Source organism: Patagioenas fasciata, chromosome 19 (assembly GCF_037038585.1).
Source record: "Patagioenas fasciata isolate bPatFas1 chromosome 19, bPatFas1.hap1, whole genome shotgun sequence".
In the NCBI taxonomy this organism is placed as follows: Eukaryota; Metazoa; Chordata; class Aves; order Columbiformes; family Columbidae; genus Patagioenas; species Patagioenas fasciata.
The window spans coordinates 9,790,211-9,813,663 of record NC_092538.1 but is presented as its reverse complement, the minus strand read 5'-3'; the positions used below and the strand labels follow the sequence as shown (position 1 = coordinate 9,813,663).

At 41.1% G+C, this 23,453-nt stretch overlaps 1 protein-coding gene across 10 annotated transcripts in view; it reads right to left on the bottom strand.

Annotated features, from left to right (window-relative positions):
• The window catches only part of SPECC1 (sperm antigen with calponin homology and coiled-coil domains 1), an 80,797-nt gene that overhangs the window by 12,510 nt on the left and 44,834 nt on the right, over window positions 1-23,453 (bottom strand). For 6 of the 10 annotated variants that reach the window (XR_011741980.1, XM_065852820.2, XM_071817152.1 and 3 more), the window contains 8 exons: window positions 22,498-22,705; window positions 21,751-21,824; window positions 21,287-21,465; window positions 12,493-12,638; window positions 12,171-12,271; window positions 10,792-10,873; window positions 7,596-7,746; window positions 6,670-6,772 (listed from right to left, as the gene is read on the bottom strand). Coding sequence is in view for 7 of the 10 variants with exons in the window: in XM_065852820.2 (XP_065708892.1) it covers window positions 6,670-6,772; window positions 7,596-7,746; window positions 10,792-10,873; window positions 12,171-12,271; window positions 12,493-12,638; window positions 21,287-21,465; window positions 21,751-21,824; window positions 22,498-22,705 (1,044 nt within the window). In the remaining 3 variants the exon portion in view is untranslated. The other 4 variants (XR_011741981.1, XR_011741982.1, XM_065852822.2 and 1 more) reach the window with 4 other exon arrangements.

Genomic DNA, 23,453 nt, shown 5'->3' with positions numbered 1-23,453 from the left:
TGTGAAAAAAAAGGTAGAACTTGGCTCAAGTTACTTGGCTGCACTGGAGGAGCACGTTTGTGCATTGGCATCACTGCGAAGGGGACTTGCACGTTGGTAATCAACCTGATTATTCCCAACATGCCGCGATTTGGCTGCTGCATTTATTTTCCAGACCCAACCCTGGCTCCAGCTGGGAAACAGAGAGAAACTGCCTGTACACATTCCACCATAAGTGTTTTTATTTAGAAAAAGAAAATATTTATTCTGAAAAAAAAAAATATATATATATATAAATTTTAAGCCCATGCTTTCTTTAATTAAAAACTCTCACGATTGCCCTTTTTATCTGAGCACCTTTCAAAATACTGCTGAAACTCATCATCCAATGATATGACATGATGATCTATATTTTGACAGCTAGGGAAATCAATGCAATAGTATTATGCAAGTCTGCCAGAGTCACAAATATGGTCCAAAGCACAGACCTGGGAGCAAATTCCTGACCCACTTCTTGTCAATTTTTATTTATTTAATCCCTTCTATCTCAATAGCTATCACCAAAACTCCCTTCCACTTTTGCATAGATAGGAAAAGTCTCCCTGAAGTCAACACCCTCCTCTTTGGCAAAAATCAGAGGAACACAAAGAGAGCCATAAATTTCACCCATTTCTCAGAAACTCACTGAATATACTAATGACTTCCCAGGAAAACCCATGGCACATATAATCCTGCTTCTAAATGTCAAAATGCTACAAGAGCTGTGGATACAGAGCTCTCAGTAAGCACGTGCACCCTCTCATACCCAAAGGGACATGCCAGCATATGGTACCTGAGGGTGTCATTGCTCACCAGAAGAACTTGGTTGCCTTAATGGCACTGGTGAATATTAAGACAGACAAGGTTTTTCCTGCTTCCAGAGCTGGAACATTCACCGCTCTGTTAATTCAGAATTACAGAATGCCACAGCTTACCTAGTTCTCAGGACTAGTTAAATAATTAGACAGAAGTCTGGCTAATGCTGATATACTAGAGAAACACTGATATAATTTGGAAACATATTGAAACAGTTTTATGCTACTTGTTGACACAAACACAAAAAGTAATGTAGAAAAGGGTGAGAGAATCCCTCCCTTACCGCAGTGCACATCTTGTGATTTAGAACCAGCTGGGTTCTCAGTATTTCTTCAGGACAGAGCACAGATGTGTTGAGACTCTCAAAGCTTTAAAACTACGCTCCATTATGTTAATGTCAAAGGAAATGTTTGCCTGATTATTCTATGTCAAGCTCCAGGAATTGTATTCTGCCCAGGTTCAGATGTTGAGAGGGTTGATTCTGGGGTTTTCAGCTCTCTGATTCTCTACAGCCTGAGCACCAGCCCTGAGGATCGTGGTAACATCTGCAGTAAAGTCTCAGTTCACTCTCCACAGTCCAAGAGGGTGCATAACTGACATGTGAGGCAAAGTGCTTAGCCAAGACTTAGAAAAGACTGAGACAGCAGTTGCCTAAGTAGGATAACGTCAACTACCCACACTAATGACATCCAAAGAAATAACAGACTTCTTGTTTCTAAGTATAACCCTCAGTTTCCAGAATAAGGAAGAATCCGTCAAACACAGACGTGCTGATGTACCATGAAGGACCTTTTTGATCTCCTATAAACAGGTCCCCGCAACCTGCAGCCCCAGGAATGTACCTGTGATGAAACCCCAGTGATCCTGGCTGGCTGTTCCCACAGCAGAGAGAGGCCACCTCCCTAAGGACAGCGCATTGGCCCCAGGACCACGCGACCAAAAGGAATACGTTGTGTCCTCATCAGGCCATCTGCATTTGTACATCTTTGGGCCACACTTAAATCTATGCTGAATCTCATCCAGCCAGCAAACAAGTCAAAAAAATATGAGAAAAAGCAGGGGATAATATAATGGAGGAGGCCTTGAGAACAAAGAGGATGTGGAGGAAATACTGCCTAGTGCAAAAAGAAAAGGAATGCAAATTCCTGTGAGAAAAAGCAAGCCACAAATTCATAAACAAAAAGCTAGTATTAGTCTCAGTTTAAACTGAATACAAAAGGGTAAAAAGCTTTATATTATACCCACTGCCAAACCACTAGCCAACCAGTCTCTTGCTATAATTACTTGACATACAGCAAATACTGCAACAGCCTTTATTTTTCTCCCTAAGCTTTTGCATCTTTGCTATATGAAGAACACGGTACTGTGCAGACACCCAAACTTTCACATACTCCAATACACCAGCTTTGTGCTTCTAGTAGTAAAAGCATTCAGAATTACATTTACTGACTTTTAGGTTAAGTTCAGATGTAATTTGTTTCCAATTTCAGTCTCTCAAGGCTGGAATAGCCATACTAGCAGCAATACTTCAAGGTAGGGAGGCTTTTTTCTTCTTTTTAGATAGCGGAGGCACTATACAGGAAAGGCATTTTTACTAATATATATGGCAAGGACAAAAGTTGAAGTATTTAGACTCCTCTTAACGCCAACCTGTATTTCTGGAAACTCTGAGGTATAGCTGCTATTTTCCACATTCCTCATCTCTTCCTATTCAACATTTCTCTACTCAAGATAAGATGGTGGTTCTTCACCAAGTGGATCCCAAATGGGTCCTGTTAAACCAAACATAACTTTGATAAAAAGAATAACAATGATTGAGCAGAGGAGAAAAGAGTTGGTCTCGGATTATCTTTTTCTCTGTGCCCTAGGATGGATGTCTAGCGGTTGGGGAAAAAACATTAAAATATTTCTATTAAGCGAACCATATTCATTAACATGGCTGCAGTTCCCTCCCCTCTCTGGAGAGGGTAATATGTGGCAAAAACAATAATCTTCAGTTCTAATGATCACGGGTTAAGTGCCTCTTGATGTTCCGTATTTTCACAATACATCTGTGGATAGTAATAGACAATCTAGAGAGGTTTGGCCCCTTGACAAATGGTCTCCGCAGAGAGCAAACAGAACCAGGGCACTTCAATAACACCAGAGTCACTAATGATATGATTATGGAAGGTGATAATGCAACACGAACGACTCTCAGCAGCTTGCAGGAGTTACGACTCATGGGAACAGAGCCTATTAGAAAAGAGGCACCCGATTTCTACTTCACACTGTTCCTATGATGTGTAACCTTTTCAAAACATTAAAAAAAACCAATCAAACAACACAAGCCAACAGAAAAAGCTATTTTAACATAAATAACTTACTCTCAGCAGGCTTTGTGGTTTAAAGGACTTGAAGTAATTGATTTCCAGAGCCACAAAAGCAGTTCTCAAGTCTGGTCATCTCCCCACCCTCCATTATACACCACGATGTCAACAAATTCAGAAAGGCAGAAGGAACAGTCTATGTATGTCTGACAAAAGATATCATGTGCCTGTGCACAATTCTTATAGGCAATTATAAAAAGCCTTGCTTCACTACAATTCTTTTTACTGCTGAGATTATTTTTTTAGCATCTCCCCTGCATAGTTATTCAACATTGATGATCAAAATGTCAGATAATTCAACCAGGCATTGGAATATGACAACTGAAATTGTGTGATCAATTATGCCACAGTTCATGCAATCACTTTCATATTCTTTTCTCCTAATCATTAAACTGAACTTCCACTTCATTTTCATTCTAGTAATTGTTTTCATGTTCTAAATAGTCTCCTTAGCATTCACCTATTTTTGATATCAAATCACTGTTTAAATAGGGATCTTAAAAATGACATAGCACATTACGGAAACATAGATGCTTTCTTGTTTCCCCTCAGCTACTGTACACCCACACAATTTCATTTTTTAAAAACAACAAACAAAACCCTCCAGGCCACTACTAATTGGTGTTGTGCTTCTCTCAACTCCCTCCAGTGTCCCTCTCTTGTTTTATGACATTGCCTCGTGGGGAATATGCTGAAGTTCAAAGCCAGCGAATGTTCCCACTGTAGACAACTCAAGGATATTTGCCAGAAGCAGGATGTAAATTTCTATCTATAGTATAAGCTTGTCTGGATTAAAGCATTTAAAAAGTGGAGTCTTGTGTGCTGCTCCCCAGGTCTTATCCTCAGACACTTGCCTGGGTCACTAATCCAGCTTTCCTCAGGGAATCTGGGACATGGGCAGTAGCTGCTACTGAGAGTATCAGTTATTCTAATCCATTTTGCTCATACTGTTTAATTAAATCTCCTATTTTCATAATTAAAATAGAAAGGAACTCCTCCTCCCTTACCAGTTCAGATTACGAACTGTCACTAAGCCTCAAATGCAGTACGTTTTGCCACTGAAAAAGAAGTTAGAAGCCAAGCAGCAAGTCTTTTATTCTCTCATTCTACTGTGCCACAGAGCTGAAAACCGTTTGCATCCAAAGTTATCTGTCGTTCTGGGCTTCATGTTAGAAAGAACATGACAGAGTATACAGGAATTTGCACAGGTGATGCCTCACAGACAGGGTATTGTGTATGGAAGTTGTGCATATCACCAGGGCTCTGCTTGGCAGAATTTATTGCCTCATTCCCATCATTGCCTCATTCCCATCATTGCAGCAGCCGAGGCAGGAAGGGGGATGACGTTCTTTGCTCCACTCCAGTTCTTTGTACTCAAGAACGATAAAAACTCCCTGTGGAGTTCATTATCAGCCTTAAGGCAAGAGTGCAAGGGTCTGGGAAAAGCAAGCTCAAGAACAGTTAGTGAATGTACTGAGAGAGTGCAATGGGAACGAGAATCTGAGGAAGAATGACCAGGAGATAACGCCTCTAAATGAAGCAGTGAAGACAAAGAGGCAAGACTCTCATCATCAATCAATACAGTGTTTGTCCTTTGGTTCATCTGACTTTAATTTCTGCCTCAAGGTGTTAGACTCTGGGTAATAAGGCCCCACCATCACACAAGAGTCTGAACTTCTCAGACTCTCCTGGATTACGCAGTTTGGCAGTGTTTTACCTGCTTGTTCTCAAAAACTGCTGCAGCCTCATTCTCTTGTTTTAGAAAGAGTAACAGCAGAGGACAGCCACCCACAGAACAAGAGGCTCCTCAGAGCAGGAGCCAAAACAACAAAGCTTCTTCTGAAACATCGTCTGGACAGTCACACAGCAACAACACTCCAGCAGCCATATATAAAGCAAAGATTTCCACTGTCCTCCAAAGCACAGACACACTTTCCTCCAGAGACTAATATTAAAGGAAAAACAAATAGAGCAGGATCGCCTTGCATACCTCCTGGGTGGCCAGCTATCTGACACACAGCTCCACCGCTTGGGTTCAGCCTAGAAAAACAAAACTCCTTTGCTATTCTATCACAGAGGGAATACTTGTCACTCTTGGTGCCAGTCTGGTACCTACAGAATCAGGACAGGCCTCTGTATTTGCAAAGCCACATAAGAATTTCTAAAAGCAAAACATATAGTCCAGCTAGGGTGTAATCAGAGAAAGGAAACTGCAGGACTCTACAGACTCTCAGAGAATGCTTCTAACAGTGAACTCGGTGCTAGACTGTTTTAAGGTAAGTGGAGGATGCTCACCATATGTGCCATTTGAAATAAAAAAGGACAACACTGTCAGGAGAAAGTGTTACTCAAAAGATGCGCCTGCTGGCTTAACAGAAGTTAGACTTGGAAAGCTGTATTTCATGAAAAATTTGCTGAGGACTGGACGGGAATTTTCATCCACACCTTTAAATTCAAGACCAGGAGAATTTTAGTAGGTGAGATAAAATAAATCAAAACAGTATCAAGCACACAACTTCAGGGGACAGCACTGCAGCCTTCTAAGCAGTAGCACAGGACTGGAGGCTCAATGCTAGTCCTGGCTTTATTCTTTTTAAGGTGCATCTAAAAATCAAGAGCTTTTCCTGACACCTGTCTTGTGAAATTTGTGCAAGCCAGATGAATATGCCAGTGCTAAGAAATGTCTCAAATTTTTATAGATCAATTTAATTAAAGGGAAAGTTACTGTCTTTCCTTCCAAACTCCTGCCCCCTGCAGCTAATGCTTCATAAAGAGCAGGCTGTGAAGAAAAAAAATGTTATTTACTTTAAAAGATGGACTCTGCTTTTATTTAAGATTTGCTCCAGGGTGCATATCATGTGGTGATAACTGCTTTTGTCTTCTGCTCTAAGTAACAAACAATATTATTCTTAAGAAAGAAAAATCTCAGCATTATATCAAACCAAGACTACCCTGCACACCCAGCATATATCACAGGATGCCTAGAACTGCCTGCTACAGCTCAGCTACAAGCAGAACCAAAGGCCTAACCCAGCTGCACACAAACACGAGCCAGAGCTTGATAAGCACAGCAATGGCCGTACAAGAACTGACAAATCATTATGTCGGTTTAACAGTGAAAATCACTATGCAAATAAATTAGATGTTCTCAAGCAGTCAAAACTTGCTTTGTAAAATTCCCTTAAACTGCAGCCGATGAAAAAGAGCAGGACCCAAAGATGCAAACTTGATTTGGCCAAGGCCACACAAGGAAATATTTATTTGGTTTTACCAAAATGATTAATGGGTTTTGTATATGAATTACTTAGGACAATGAGTATTGGAGACTGCAGTGTTAAAGAAATTTGAATGAAGAGGATGGCAACACCCAGTAGAAACAAACACACACAAATCAGCAGAATAAAATACACATATTTCTTTGTCGTGACACTGCTCACTGCACACATATTGGTGTCTATTCTCTTACCTGGTAACCTTCAGTCTTCTTTTGGCACCATTTCAACAGAGCGTTCCTTTTCGAGCCACCATACTCCCGAGCCAGGGCTGCCAGTGGGTCCTTTCTCTCAACGCTAATCCAGGGAAGCATAAGGGAGAAGAAGATAAATATGCTGGAAGTCTCTTATTTTTTACCAGTGTGTAAATAACATCTGTATGACAAAGCAGTACGACAACACAGAACCTAAATGGAAACCAAACTGTAACAGAATAAACTGAAACCTCTGGAAGCTGTATTGTAGTCAAGGCCTAGAGGACAGTTAAGGCCAACAATCAAAACACCTGCCTTCCAGCAGGTCGACACTCCCTCCCAACCTGGTGTCATCAGCAAATTTGCTGCTGATGGTCTCAATTCCCTCATCTAAATCATCAATAAAGATGTTCAACAGGACTGGACCCAACATTGACCCCTGGGGGACACCACTAGTGACTGGCCACCAGCTGGATGCAGCCCCATTCACCAGCGCTCTCTGGGCCTGGCCCTCCAGCCAGTTCTTAACCCAGCAGAGAGTGCGCTTGTCCACGCCATGGGCTACCAGCTTTTACCCTACTTCTTCTACTGTTTGAAATAATGGTAGGGATCAGAGGAAAATATGTATGTTTTCCTCTAAGATAGAAAAAAAATTGTGTCCAGCTTTCCCTTAGACCTCAAAGTTCCTGAAAATTTGCTATCCTCATTTTGTCATGATTGCTCATTTTACGGATAACTGTGGTTGTTATCATCTGAATTTTTATATTTAGACATGACACAGCCTGGTAATTCTGAACTGGTCAGACAAGCCAGCACAGTTTCCACTGGAGACAAGGGTCCACAGTATTAAATAATTCATCTTGGGGCCAGGTAATGCTGTCAAACATTTCCAGTGTGCTTGTTTTCCCATGAAACTGAGTTGGTACCTGAGTTTGCTTTGGGGTTTGAAGCTGCTAGGGGTAGAGTTAAGCATCCTGCTGCTGAAGGCCATAGGGGGTTTGCTCAGGGATTCCAGGGAGGGGCTTTTACGGAGGTAATGGTCTGGTTTCAGCTCTTCATTTCTCCCCTTCAGAAGGTCTGTGGGAATTAAAAAAAGCTGCCAGTTCGCAGTCTGAGGAATTTGATTAATCACTGTCCTGCCACGCAGCACACAATATGTAGCCTGTTGTTTTGATTCTAAACAAATGTACTCATTTGTTCATTAAACACACATGGGGCTAGGAAACCTTGAGCAGATTAGAGGTGATCATAACAAGGAACGGCTTTGATGATTTCAACAGTACAGACCGCCTGGCTTCCTGTGATTGATACTCCTGCTGGGGGGTTGGGGCCTCAGGTGAATTAGGGGAAATACCAAAATCTACAGTCTGAAAGGTTCAAAAGCTGATCGCCCGATATCTTCACCAGATGACTGACCAGCCCTAGTACAATAATTTCTCTTCTGCCATTGGCAGACTCGTAACAAGAAAGCCTCTCATCTCCCAAATACAACCCAGCTCAAGGCCGCAGTAGAAGGCGCTGACTATCACATGATGTTCAGCACCGTAACAGGACTTTGGGAAGCCTCAATATATTCATAGCAGATTTTGATTACAAATATGATGTATTTCTATATTTTATGGTATTTATATATGTGTAGATATCTATAAAGAAAATAAAAACCAACAAAATTAGTGGCCATAGGATCCAATGTTGATAGGTTTTTGAAGAGAAGCCAAAGAGATCCTAGAAATCAAGTTACCTCCCCATGCATATCGATCGTGAAGCAGAGCAATGTATCACAGGGATAGTTGGCTGTTTCTTTTCTGTAGACACACTGTCAACAAGCAAAGGTCTATGGCCAGCACATTCTGAGCTGTTATCAGAAACTAACTGAATGTGGAACACAACTTTTACGCCCCCTCAGTTACCTCCCTATGTTAATTATCAGTTAATGTCGTATTACCTAGAGGTGTGAATTCCTTCTTCTCTCAGCTTCACAAAGGCTAATAGTACTGAATCAGTCCTGAATTTCTTTTCAGTGGTAACTGGGCTGTGTATATCAGCAGTTGCCAGATAAATACATCCTTCCAACAGACAGACAGCTGCCCTTGCTTTGGCTCCTGAATTTCATTAAATCAGCGTTTGTAGCTGCTGAGAGCTATAGGCATTTCTGTACCTTCTTTCCACAGCACAAAGGCCTGCGAAGTTCCTATCTGTTAAGAAGTCCAGGTGGAAAAGGACAGAATCCAGTCCCAGGAGACTGTCTCCTTTCCAACAACGTGGCTGCTGTCAGAGCTTTGTCGCACTGGATTGCTCACACCTTGCTCAGTCAGGGTCACCCTCCCCATTTCGTTAGCACTATTTGCACTATTTAGAGAAACTTTGTGGCTACTGGATTGAATTACATACTAGTGCCTGAAGTGGTTCGAATTAACAGCATCCAGTTTCGTACTTTGAGTCGCACTTGCAGGAATAATATACTTCCTTTGATTTATTTCTTGGCTGCTAGAAACTCCAGGACAAACCCAGTAAATCTCTGATTCTAAATGAAAATACAGCCACAGCCAAAGATCAGCTGCCTCTGCAAAGTAATCCATTCTCCTCTCCAACAATGTAACATTTGGGTCATGTTAAAGACATCACAGAACCCTGCTGTGACACTGGTCAGATGGAATCAGCCAGAAGATTATTATTATGGAGACTACTTCACTCTGAATTTCCTTGGGGATATTTTTTAATTCAGTGTTGTTTGCACAGGGCTTGGATCAGCTGCCTTCTAGGATTATTTTGATTGGAACCAGAGCTATTACAACTGTGTAATGAATAAGCCTTTGCTATGGATTATTGGCACTAAATTAAACCCAGGTACAAAGAGAAGCTGTAAATACAGGAACTTGTTAGATAAGCAACCATAAATTTTTGCCATACAAATATCTGTTGGTTTCAACAGATTTTCACAGAACAATTGCCTATGGGTAATAACAGTAATTATCCATGGCCCAAAGTGGGATATTTATTATTAACAGTTGGCATTATATCACACAGTTGACAGATTACTTCACTCTACAGTAAACTGGTAGAGATTAAAATGGGTTTATGTTTTGTTTAGGGTTGTTGGATACTCTCGTGTGAGACTTCTTCTGGAAACCAACTGATAGAAGTAAGTAACCCCTGTCTGTTCCACTGATAACTTCTGCTATTCCTGCAGGAGAAACCAGTAGCATAGACGAGAGGTTATTTGTTTATGCAGCCACCTCCCCTATAACCTCTTTTGCTGTTCAGATCCAGCATCTCTTCATCTTTGAACAATGGAAGGGGAAGCTTAGCAGATTATCTGGAGAGTCTAGAAATGAAGACAGGCTCTAATTTCTCTCTTGTACAAGCAAACTGTTGCAGATAATCCATTCTACAAATGAAGTTGTGACTGATTTTTTTTTGTCCCTCCCTGCAGTTTCACTACAGGAATATAATATTTCATCTTTCCTTAAAAATTCAATAATCTGTTGTTACTAGCTTTGATTCCAATGCAACAACTACATTCAGGACTAGATAACCAAAATAAAGGGCCCTAGAGAAAACGGGAAACAAACACTGGTAGAAAAGAATATTAAATGACAAGAGAACAAAAGCAAAGTGTGAAATAAAAACAAACAGATCTCTTGAGAAGTCTCAAAATAAATTATTTCAAGCCCAAATATAACTGCTCCCAAAACAGTCACATTGGTATCTGAAATGTTTGATGTATTTTAAATGAAGCTGAATTTCAAAACAAATAAACCCTGAAAAGACAGCGCTTTGGACTGGTTCCAAATACATACATGTTGAACAAAATCCAATCCTCTCCAGTTCCACAGCATGGATTAGAGAGGTGCCACGGATACTTTGGAATCAAGGAGGCAAGTTTATGTTGGCAAACCATAATAAATCAGCTATTCTCTAGTTTTCTAAGGCTACAATCAAGATGGGAATGGAAACACAGCAAAATTAATAAGCTCTCTAAATCAAAAACTCTGAAGACACTTTTTCATGTTTCCTTTGACCATACCAGAAGAGGAAAAATGGCCCAGGCAGAGGCCGACAGTCAATGACAAGTTATTGCTGGTAAAAAAAGGCAACATTTGTACATTTACTGAAATTTACCTGCAAGAGGAAGGTCTGAAAGGTCTGTCTGTCTGGCAACGCCCTTGCTGGCTGGCTTGGCATTATTATAAACAGAATGTCTCTGTGAAACAAACACACATACAAAAGATAATTAAAAAAACCACTAGTGAAGATGCTTAAATAGACAAGCAGAAAGAAGAGATGTTTCTGCTTTCTCAAGATCAAAAAGCAGGTGGAGAGATACCTTGTGGAAAGGTTTCTGTATCAGCTGTACGTAGAGCTGCATAAATGGTTGTGAAAAATAAAAGGACAAAGGGACGACATTTTTAGCTGGTAATTTATTGGTTCCTGAGCTATTTCACATTTCTATTTGAACCGCTTTTTCTATTGTTCAACATAATCTAGTGTCACAAACCCTAAATAAGAATGCCTGTTCCTAACTCAACCTCTGCCCCCAGGACCCCGGATAAGAAGTCAGAACAATTCTTGTCTCTGTAGCCCTATCATTGGTTTCCAGCACTAAGAGTCCCCCAGGCAGGCACTAACAGAAGGCTCCCAGACCTCTGTTTAATCTCATTCTTTAAACTTCTTTTGCTGATTCTTTGAAGGAAATGTGCTCACACATTCATTAGGTAGTGTTTCAATGTCATCTCGTTCTTCAGAACACTCACCTAAGCACCCCAGCCTTGCAACTGTTTATTACCCAGATTCAGAGGTAAATATCCTGTTGTAAATCCAGTGATCCCCCAGTCAAAACAGTGTCTTCTCTAGTCTCCAGAGGTCAGCAGTCGGATCATTTGCCACCTTCAGCATGTGTGGAAATCAGGAAGCAAAGTGCATTTGCTTCTCCACCATTCACAAAAAGCAGTATTTCCAACAACACCGCACCATGGATTTCAAAATTGCTAACAAAGTTAACTCACTGGTGCAGTGACATAAGAAGTCCTACATTCCAGAGTAGTTATACTTCAGTAGGAAAATCAAAAAAGGCAAACTGTAAGAGCTCTTCATTCAGCCCTATATGAACTGATTGGATAACTGGGAGCATACATCTTAGAAACTTATTACCCCACGTCTCTCAACTCACATGTCAGCTACCTAGTTTAGTTTGATGTTTCTTGTAACTCACTCCAAATAATTGAACCTATTTTTTGGCCAACAGTGATGAGAGTTCAGAATTCTATTCCAAAGAGCTCACATCCGCCCACTGAGACCTCTAGAGTTAAAGTCATAGACAAACTCACTTTGATCCTTTTTGTTAGTACTACAGCATTTGATGTTTTATAGCAAATAAACAGGTGAGTTTCCCCTTCCCCTTGCCAACACATGCGTGCTGGCATGTTGAAGCTATGTCATGCTGTAGCAAACACTGCATCTACCTATTTTAAAACTACAAGGATAGAAAGAGGTCCTTGTACCTGCATGGGGGAAACAGCAGCTGCCGGGGCTGTCCTGATGGGAATTCCACTGAGAGGGCTCCTGGGGACCTTGTGAACTGTGATATTTTGTCCAGTGCTACCTGCAAGCAAAAAAACGTGGAAACATTTGCATTTCAAACTCAACTACCTCCCTTTTGTCAGAACAACAAACCACTGGTATAGAGACATTCCACAGATAGTATTTATGTACCAAGCACCGACAAATAACATCTACTAAGAAGCAAAAAGCAGCACAAAATGGCACAAATTACCTGCTCACTGCTAGAAAATTTTTGGACTGCAAAATCCAGTGTTCAAATACCTGAGCATCCTAAGTCAAAGGATTTTATCAGCGACTTCACAGTGGCCGCAGACTCTGAGGGTGTGGGAGATGCTCTGCTAATGCAGACTCCTTGCCAGCGGTTGGTTGCATCTGCCTCTAGAGATTCTACCTCTTCAGCGGTCAGCCTGCAAAGCAGAAACCAGATCAAAGTCAGGGGCAACAGGAAGCACAGGCCTAGATTAAAGCTTTTTATATGCAATAAGGTAAATCCAGCGATGTGCATCTTTTCTTGTAAAGCCTAAAGCATGGACCACTCATTAGAACGTTCACGTTCTTTTCTTGGAGTGCCTGGCAAACGTTATATCGTCGAGTCTAACAAACTTTTTTGCTTTGTTAACCATATCATCCCCATTCCCCATCATCACAACAGGATAGAGGATTATCATAGAAAAAAGCAGTTTGATGAGTCTTGTGAATAATCATCAATAATTACCTGAAGATGGGCTTTCAATACAGCACGGGGCCAAGGGGCTACTGTGGTCCTCAGTGTATAATGAGGAAAGTAATCGAAGAGAAGTATGTTATTTATATGCTCTATGTTTTCAATTGGTGTGACCACTGCTGGAGTAATTGTTACCAGTTAAAATGCCATAATTTAAAAGAAATAATTGTACAGGTTTCAAGTAAGAGCCATAAAAATAAAACCAGAAAATATATTTTATAATGAAAAACTCTGGAAACTCAACTCTTACAGCTAATCAACCAGGATATTTGCTGAACAAGTAAACCCTCAATCACAATCCATAAGCAGTTATATGGGGAATAAAACTTAAGTGCTTCATCCTAGCAGACACAAGAAAACCAAAATTCAATGGCTAGAATGAAGATAGGCCAACTCAAAATAGAAACCAGGCTCATATTTTAACAAGAAGGATCATTAGGTTACTCCATTTAAAAGCACTTTTGAAATCAAGATCAGGTGCTGGACTGACAGGAGTGAGCACAGAAAACTCCACAGCTGTGTTAAACAGCAAATGCAATTACACAGTGTAGCTGTTGCTTCTAGTCATGCATTTTTATGGATTGGGCTGACATTGCTTAGCCTTGACACTGTACTTACCTGGTAGCTCTCAGATAGACTTCAAGGGTAATTACCTAGCTTTAGTTTAGAAAAGCTGCGATTAGATAAAGTCTAGTCATGTAAAAATAGTATTTATACATTGCTTTCCTAATCTCCTAGCTGCTTAAGAAATGTGTGCTGATCTACAGGTTCTGAGGTATCACCACTCTTCCCTACTTCTAAGTCTGGTTAGCACCAAGAGCCACATGAACACAAGCCCAGAAGTTATTCCAGAAGAAGGCTGGAGAACTCCATCCAGAAAGTGCCTATGAGGCTGAACAACTTTTGTTGAGCTAAAAATGGAAGTCATAGTCTTTCTCTTTCCCATGTGCCATCACAGTCTACAAAACACAAGGGGCTAAAGGGTGTCAATGAGTAAGAACGTTTCTATTTTTGGCAGAGTTCAAGGAGGTGCTGACTCTAAGCAGACATTGGCTCTTTCTTTGCTAATACATCCAAGCTCCTTGTGTGCCAGAGGAGCCTGCAGAGGCAGATGGTCAGAGAAAAGTCCTTTCAGTTCCATTCTCCATTTAATCGGATCCGGAGGAAAGGCAGACTGGATAAGAACCACTGAGCTCTGAAGGAGCCAGTGTTTTGCTGACTAACTTTAGGTTTTACCCTTCACTTTTTCTTCTGTGGCTTCATAAAGCATAAATAACAAATCAACAGATGACGGCATCTGCACTTCAGTTATACAAAAACCACAAGAGCTAAAGGAGTTTTGCTTCTAGTAAAGTATGGAGGACGGACAGATTTCTGCCTTGAGATACCAAAACACCCAATGCAATCCATTACACTTTCAAGAACTAAATGCAAGAGTTCTGTCTAGTTATCCAGGTAGCAAGGGTATGCACACAGTTTGTAGAGTATCATCAGAGTAAGAAAGGAACAGTAAATGCCTATAGGCCACTGGCAAATCTTGAGACTAAAGTAAGTCAGAGGTACAATCTAGGCAGCCATCACTTCATTGGTTTGGATTTGACTCTGGGAACATCTCAGACCTCATAGATTGGTCTCCTCAAGTCCAGCCTTCGGCTGCAAAAGGATGTGAATGTGTTAAAGTTAGAGCCATTAGACCAGCCCCTATGTTGTGCCACAAAAATCCATTGTACAGAATAATTATGAAAACTCACGTTCTGGAGCTATTACCAGTTCCAATTTTGTTAGGATGCTTCTCATAATCTTAAGTCTGTATATTTGTAATAGGCTCCTAGTACACCCTGAGACAACCTCCTAGATCAAACACAATCACATCAGAAAACTGAGGCCTCTCATGCTGCAAACCTTGGCATGAAAGGCGAGTAGTGTTGAGACCTATTTGCTTCAACTACATCCACACATGCCAGCAAACAAGCAATATGAAACTTGGTGACCACCTTCTATCCGTAACGAAAAAAATCATGTGATAAGGTGATGCACATATGTACATACATGGCTTTCTTAATAGAGAAGCAGAAGAGTAACAGCTTAACTTGCAGCAGCAAGCTTATTCAGAAGGACAGTATAGGAGAGCATGACTTAGAAAGATAAATGACAAGCCATAACTGCAAAGCAAAAGTGACTCCTTGTACACAGAATTTATTCAGCTTAATATAGCTTAGACCATCCAAGCTTTGCTACAAAAAGGATGGATTTGAACAAAATGTCATCTACTGCTGTACACTTTCCTTAAAACAAGAATGAATGGTTTACAGAGATAAGTGCTGCAAGTGCAGCTGGCTTGACTGGAACAGCTCCAGGAGGAAGTAGAGCATTTTAGCCACAAAGGAATTAAAACGTGCAGTCCTTTTCACAAAATCACTGCCTAGTTTCATTCATTCACTGGTGAGAGAAGTAGATGCAGTTTCCTAGGTCTGGAATATGTGGACAGACCACCAACAAGGTGCAAGTCCTTCTGGGCTTAACCTAGATTTTCGTGAAATTTCTAAACTGCTTCAATGACCTCTTTGTTACAGGAGGCCTAGGACCACAGAACCATATTTTCAGATATAATTTCTCTGCAATCTAGTCTTTGACACAATTGCTGTCATTGTTGTGAATCCTCCTGAACTCCGAGGGACACAAAGGAGAGACACACAGCTACCGATGCACAGAACAGAAGAGAGGCCGAGGGCAGGCAGCAGACAATTCCAGACACTTAAACATTTATTTGGCACTTCAATACATATTTCTTAAACATAAAAACCAACATTCAACAGCTGCCAGCACAGAAAAGAAAGGCAACACAAGTGTGCATATATGCATACACTCCAGGAGCACAGCACAAAGGTGACGGCCATGCCAAGGCCAGGCCACTCCGCAGAATTCTCTGCTAGCTCAGCCTGCTCTGAGACCAGGCCCTTGTTAGGTCTTCACACATCCAGGAAGAAAGGACAGGAATCCCACAGCCAAAACATGAAACTCCGGTCCTCCAATGAATCCTGATGATCTGGTAGAGATGGTGACTTCCGAGTTTCTCCTTAGCATCCAGGTAAAGGTCTCTCCAGCTGTCTCCAGTTGCAAAGCTGAACTTCAGTAAGTTCTCCCTGATCATCATATACTTCACCTGAGTTAAGGGCATGAGAAAGGCTCCTTTTTGAGAGGATATTTACTAAGGGCTTGATATATTAATTTATTTTCCTTCTGATCTCTTCATCTGCAAATCTTACAGTCAGGACAAACCTCACATCGGACATTCTCTGTGAAAGTCATAGCAGGACATGCCCCTTGGGCACCAGCCTGCTCCCTAACACACACCGAGTCAGACATGCCACCCAGTGGCGAGTGCCTTGCCAATACAATGTTAAAAATCCCAAACCAGCAAAGCAGCTGATAACTGAATAAATAACTCCATGTTTCTCTTCAGTTTTCCTGTTGGATTTCACTACTCTATCACTTGACTTTGTGTGTGTATGCGTACATACCGATCTGTATGCATACATGTATTTAGGCACACAGACAGATCCATTAATATAACACTATATGGAGAATTCAATGTGTATGTGCATTGCTTTTTACAAATTAGACATACACACCCAGTTTTATTTTTTGCTCAAGCTCAAAATGGCATGTTTGAATTTGTTTCATGGCAAAGATCCCCATCCCTCCAAAAAAACCCTCAGTTTTTTCCGTTCCCCAAATCTCTGTGATTACTACTTATGATCTAGTTGGCTTCAGGCTAATGCAAAACTTCTTCTGCTGCATGGAGTCTTCTGAAGAGAGCAGCCTTCTGAAACAAAGAAAGAGGCTCTTGCCCATGGGGAGGTGGTGGACCTGAGCAGCATTCACACTTTGTGATACACTTGACTTTTCAGGGCAATAGAAAACCGGAGGTGCTTTTTCAAATTGAAACTTCCCTTTTTCAGCTGCAAGTCGAAGGTACATCCTCAAGTGTCTCACAGGCCTGGCTGTGCATCCATCCAGGGCTGTGTTAGCTGGTAGAGATCAGGCACCTATGGAGATAGAGAGAACAATCGGGGAAGTTATAAGAAGCAATGCAATGCCTAGCCTGAGGTACAGCTCTTCATTTTACAGTTAATCATCCCATCAATAAATAAAGGGGAGGGGGGAAAATACTGGTAGTGTTGTAGGAGTGCCTTAACACTCCATTAACTCAGCTGGGAAGAAATTAAGTATTTAAAACCAGGGAACCAATTTCAAAGGACAGGGAAGGTAATGCTCCTGGTTTTCCTCTTCTATAATCATTTAGCACTATGCACTCAAAATGGGTACATCACCCTGAGCAACTTGAGTTGCTCTATCTCAGAGTTTCTGTTTCAGGGTCCTTAGACCAAAGGGGACAGAATAATCTCCATACAGTGTAAAAAAACAAACAACCCCCCCCAACCCTGAGCAATCCCTGACTAAAGCAAACAGACAATACTTCAAGGGCCCTGCTCTGACTTTCTGGTCTGCTTACTCTCAGTGAGAGCTGAACGAACTATCGAATCTCTAAAAGACAGAACAGCTGCAAAACACAGGCAGACATGAGCAGCACATCAGCACATACAGACTGACAGCAGGGTTTAATACGCCGAGTACAAGCTTATTGCCAGGAGAAAAAGCATGTAACACTGCCATGCTGTGGTATTTGAGACTTAGGAGGAAGAATAGAAGCAAATTAGTGGGATACATCACAATCTTCACTTCGGGGTTCTGTTTGAAGATTTGGTTAGATTACTTTATTATTCTGAGAAGTCGCTCATCTAATTACATATATAATTTCTCTGTTTTCTGAGTACTACTCCCAGCCCATCTTCCCTCCATGTTCTTGGTTCAGGAAATATAATGTTATAGTGCCAAAATAATTTTGAGAACTAGAAGGGAAATCAAAGGAAGACTCTGGGACTTTCACTGCTGCTGAACAGTGTATTTCTAGAAAGGCTTGGAAATGGGTGTATAATGAAGTCAAAAAGGGCCGTCCATAACTTGGTACTTCCAGCAATAACTTTCTTCATTTGTGTTACAAAGCAAATATAGCATTTTTTCCCCACCACTTACATATTTAATCCTCGAACAGCTACAAAAATGAGTTTATTTCCAAGGTGAATGTTCTGAAAAGATGAAACCTGCTACAGGATCTTAGGATAATTCAGGTTGAAAGTGACATCGTAAGTCACCTACTCCAGCTTTTTGCTCAAAGCAGGGTCAGCTGTGAGGTCAGACCAGGTTCCTCAGGGTTTTATTCTGTCTGGTCTTAAAAACCTCCAAGGATGGAGGCCACATAATTTCAATTCCATCACCTATGAGGAGAGACACAACTGTGGATCATAAGGTTCTGCATTTTACTGCAAAGAAATAACACTAATTGGGATGTAAAAATCATAGAAGACTGTCTGAAACATTGGGTTAACCGATTTGGAAGTTTCAGTCAGTAGTAACTTGGGACAAGTTAACATCTCTCTTCCTTATTCCATTTGTTTGATACTGGTCCAACCTCCCCCCCAACATTTTTAGTCATAGAATTAGACATTTACTCTGTGTTAAAGATGCCTTTGGGAGGCTCTTACCTTCGTTCAGATGAACTCTGATGACCTCATCAGGATTTTTTCTGCAAGTTCTTTGGTTGTTCCTGAACCAAAAATGACTTTTTGTCTCATTAGAAGAATGTAACGGTGAAAACAAACTTGGAGGCAGGAACTCAGGCAGCCACAGGCAAACATTAAAATAGCAGGATGTCGTAGGAGATAAACTGGCTTCAAGATCAATTTATGAGGTGGAGTCTAATGACCCTCAAGAGATGACTGAGATTTTGCCAAAAAACCTTTGAGCAGCAAGCTATTTGGAAGGTACATTTTCCAATAAGAGCTCAGAAATCAGACTGGAAACTTTCACTGGGGACATCAGATATTCAGCTGCATGCACAGCTGCTCAGTATTAGCCAATATGAGGAATATTTTATAGACTGCATTAAGGTATCACACTACAAACTGTTTCCACCAGTGCTGAGCATGCATTAAAACTCACCGCAGGTGCCAGGATCTGCTGCTGATTCCAAGCAGAAGCATTTGTGAAACTGACTAAAAGCAACTATGAGAATATCTCCAGAATTTTCTGGGAGAAAGAAGCTGAGGTGCTGGGGAAGATCGTGACCTCGAGGAATGCAAAAATAACTGGGAGTGTAGAACTGGCTCTCAGCAGGAGCTTTGGCAACTTCAGGAATTTGTTTTATCAGCCAGTACAGTTATAAAATTTCAGTACTTTGCTATTGATCACTGGTTTGTTTAGACAACGACTTATAGGCTTCATTATCTTCTCCACACCACTCAAATTTCGTACTCTGCGTGGACACTGAGTCAAATTAGTTATACCTAAATCGACAAATGCAAAATTTGGTCTCAACACCTGTCTTTGAAAGAAAATATTGCCCACTGCAGACAGTGTATCTGGCTCCATGACCAACATAATACTCAAAGCAAGCTATACAGATAATCAACACAACGCAAAGACAAACATGTCTATATGTATGTGAAAGAGAGGGAGAGACAAATGCCCAAACTGACTTAAATATATGTCTGAATACCTCATTCTGGAACTATGTATGTATGGATTCTGGGCATCTAATTTCAAAAGCAGTATTTGCAGTTCAGGTTTCTTATGCCAAAGAGCTGACAACGCAGCCATGTTCCTTAGACATGGAAGACAAATATCCCAGTTTGCAAATTAGCAGGTCATCTTCAATTCAATTTAAGTACTATCAAACGCATCTTCAGATTTAAAACCAAAGGAATAAAGAGAGGAAGCTAATGATACCTGCTCTTATACATGGACCCCACTCTAAACAAGAGAAATTTCATTAAGAACAAATTAGGAATGGAAACTGAGCCCAGAACTTAAGTACTGTCTTGGTAATCATTTTGTCTGAATACACAGTCTGTGATAGCTTTTCTTTGCATCCACGGGGGATGCTGATAATGAAACTGGAGCTTAAACACACTTTTGTTTTTTTCTGAAAAGTATATTTGTTCCTTCAATCCAGGAATTCTGACCCATACACCTCCACACTAAAGCCGTCCCATCTACTGTGCAGCTGCTGTGGAAACTCCCTAATGGAAAACACTGAGCAAATATGTGCAACATGAAGCTGGACTGTTATTCTACCTGAAAGAAGTGGTGGGATTCATTGCATTCCTGTGGCTGTTTTACCAGTGGCCATGAATCTACTAGAACAGAGATTAAATGAAAAAAAAAAACTAGGGGAACAAAATTAATCTGGCACATATTTTTGATAAACAGTACCACTGTTCATGTTATTTTGTCTTTGTTCCCCCTGTACGGGTTTTCGTCACTGCAGTTCTGCTTGCACCAACGCATAAAAAGAGCAGACCACAGTCTTCTTTAGAAATGTTGGTTCTTCCTTCTAATACATCTTTTGTTTTCCATCTCTTATTTAGTACTTTAATTGTGGAGTGATTTTTTGAATGAAAGGTGATACATAAAAGGTCACGCACTTCATAAAAGCCACACTGTAAGGCAACTGTATGTACTGGTTCCAGTTTAAATTGTAAAAGTCACTTTTGTTCTCGCCGTGCTTCCCCAGAGGGAATCCCCACATATACAGCTTATGCAATTACTGCTGCCTCTCCAACCCCCTGAGACTACAGCAATTGTTTTACAGGTGGCTCCACTGCATGATCAAGTCACTTCCAGGCTAAATGCTAATGCAGGGCACAGTCCAGACCACAGCTCGTCACTTAATAGGCTCCAAATTAACGACAGAAGATGTGAGATGATGAATCCTAGTACTTGCACTGATCACGCAGTCAATGTGTATCAGGCTTGAAGAACAAAGAGGTTCACCTAGTGCTCATTTTAACTTGAACACACACAGTCCTTGACTCCTCTCAGGTTAAGTAGTTCTCTTCTGGATGTCCCACTGAATGGATATAGTCAACCAGACTTTTCACAGATGGTTTTGTACAGCTGCACAGAGAGTTATGAAGGCAATAAAACACAGCAGAATACCATATCGAGAACAAAGCTATAACAGGATATTAGCAATTGTTACTACTTAATATTTGCTGATTAAAACCGTCATGGCCTAGTAGACAGAACTAGATAGCCATAAAGAAAAAGAACAGAAACATCTTAGAATAAGAGACAACAAAATCTGTCGGAAGAGTTAAAAACAAACAACGTGCACATCCAAGCCAATGAATAGTTACTGACAAAGCACTGTTTTCATGCATGTTAGCAGTCACAGAGATCAGATCTTGGCCTTTGTAAATAACCAACCTGTTGCTGCCCTTCACTTCATCCAGCTCCTTCTGCAGCCTGGCACTCTTCTCCTCTTCCTCCTGAAGCTTCCTCTTTACCACACGCAGCTCCTGCTGGGCTTCACATTTAATGTCATTGGCTACAACCACTGCAGTCTGCAGATCAGCTTGAAAACGCCTCCACTCTTCTGTATCTTCCTGGAAAGAGCAATCAGAACCCCAAACTGTTTGCTGTAAAAATGCACCTACTTGAGCCAAGCACTTAATCTACACTTCAGTGATCACAAGCAACTGAGATTTCACCACAATTTCAAGATGATGCTGAGGTTAAACTAAATACTTGCCTCTTTACACAGTAGCGATGAGATTGGAAGGATGTATAAAGAACTTTCTGCAGTTGTTCTAGAAAAATACAGTGCTTCTCTCAAATCCAGTATTGCAATAAAGGCTCAGCCTAGCTTAGTCATGGAGTCAAAGCCTTACCTTCATTTGCTTAGTCAGAGCCTTCAGCTGCCTCTCTGTATCTTGTTTTTGTTCTTCCAGCTTCATTGCTTTGCCTAGGAACAGTAAAAAAAATAAAAATTAAAAAAAAAAGGAAAAGATTATTAAACACGTAAGGGAAAGGGTGAAAAGTAAAATGGGAGGGCAGAGCAGCCTATTTGGTTTTGCTTCTAGTAATGCCACTAGATAAACTAAACTGAAATTAAGGTATTCTGTCAATGGATCAGGAAGGAAATCAACAGTAGATTTGTTTCCCAAGCATCTCCGAAGGAGGTCATTATTTTGAGGCATTTAACCAGACTTTTAAACATACAGAATCACATGCACAGGATCACCTGTTCAGTCCACACACCCTGGAGCACTCGAGGGGACACTGGTGACATGAGCCGCTCATGCCACCAGGTGGCAGTTCCCCTGTCCCAACGTTACGGCAGCCTCCGCTCGACAGCTCTTACTGGGGCTTTCCCCTAAAAGCTCTTTGAAAGGACAATAATTCCAGTTTCTGAAGCGGGCAATACAATATTCACTGAATAATGAGGCTTGGAGACTGTCGCTAATATCATTTCTATAGCACTAACTGTTAAAATAGTGACTTCTGTGCATGAATTGGAATATTTCCCATGTGAGGCTCTTGTCACACGTATCGAGATGTGCTGTCTCCTCCCTGTTGCAGCCACAACTCACCCTCCCAAGTAAGTTCACTTAAATCCTTTTTCCAGCTCCACCTACTTTCTAGGTCACTGATGAGCTGGTTATTGTGAAGTTTTATAGCACGATGTTGTTCCACCTGATCCTCCAACTCAAAAATGGTCTCTTTCAGGTTTTTGATATCTGCTTCATTCTCCGACATTTTTTCCTGCAGCTTCTGGCTGGTTCTGCTCAGTTGCTCAGCCTGCTGGTCACACTGCTCCTTCAGCTGAGCACACTCATTCTCAGCCTGGAAGAGAAGAAAGCAAGCTGCAAGTCTGTCTACATTTCCTAACAGATATCACTCATTAGAGATTTTATTGGACTTAAGAATTGAACCTGTGTTCTAAGCATTGTATAATCTGAGTTTCAATGCTAATGTGCCAGTTTCAGGAATGACAGACGAGCTACGAATGTCAGTTTTCCTTCCGAGTCATAGAGATAATAAAACAAGATGCTAGAAATGAAATTAATTTTTTTATATGATGACCATAATTCCAAAACCAAACTCTACAGGTAATGAACAGAGAGGAATGATATTCCTGGAAAGCTCCACATCTATTCATGTGTTGTGTCATGAGAGCGATATCACCACCTTAGGGACAAGATGATGACCAGTTTGTCCACATTAACAATTTTCTTGCTTTTACCATGTGCATTTTCAATGGATTGTGAAAACATACATAGTAGTGCTAGCTACTGCAGATGAGCATATTTTCTGGCTATAGGACATCTGGAATTACTGAAGGGGGAATCTGCTGCACTTCAGTTTGTTGGCTCAGGCCCACAGATGGATGCTCCCAGGTTTGGGGGAAATCTCTGAGTATGAACAAGCCCTGGAAAAGCAAGGTGCAGGCTGCCAAATTCAGCAAGCAGCACTGGCACAGCCTGATGGAACGGCAGCCTTACAGAAGCCTGTGGTCTTATTTGGGTGTCACAAATAGCCAATGATTCAAAACAGCTTAATTTGAGGGAAAGGAAGAGTAAAAAGGAGGAAA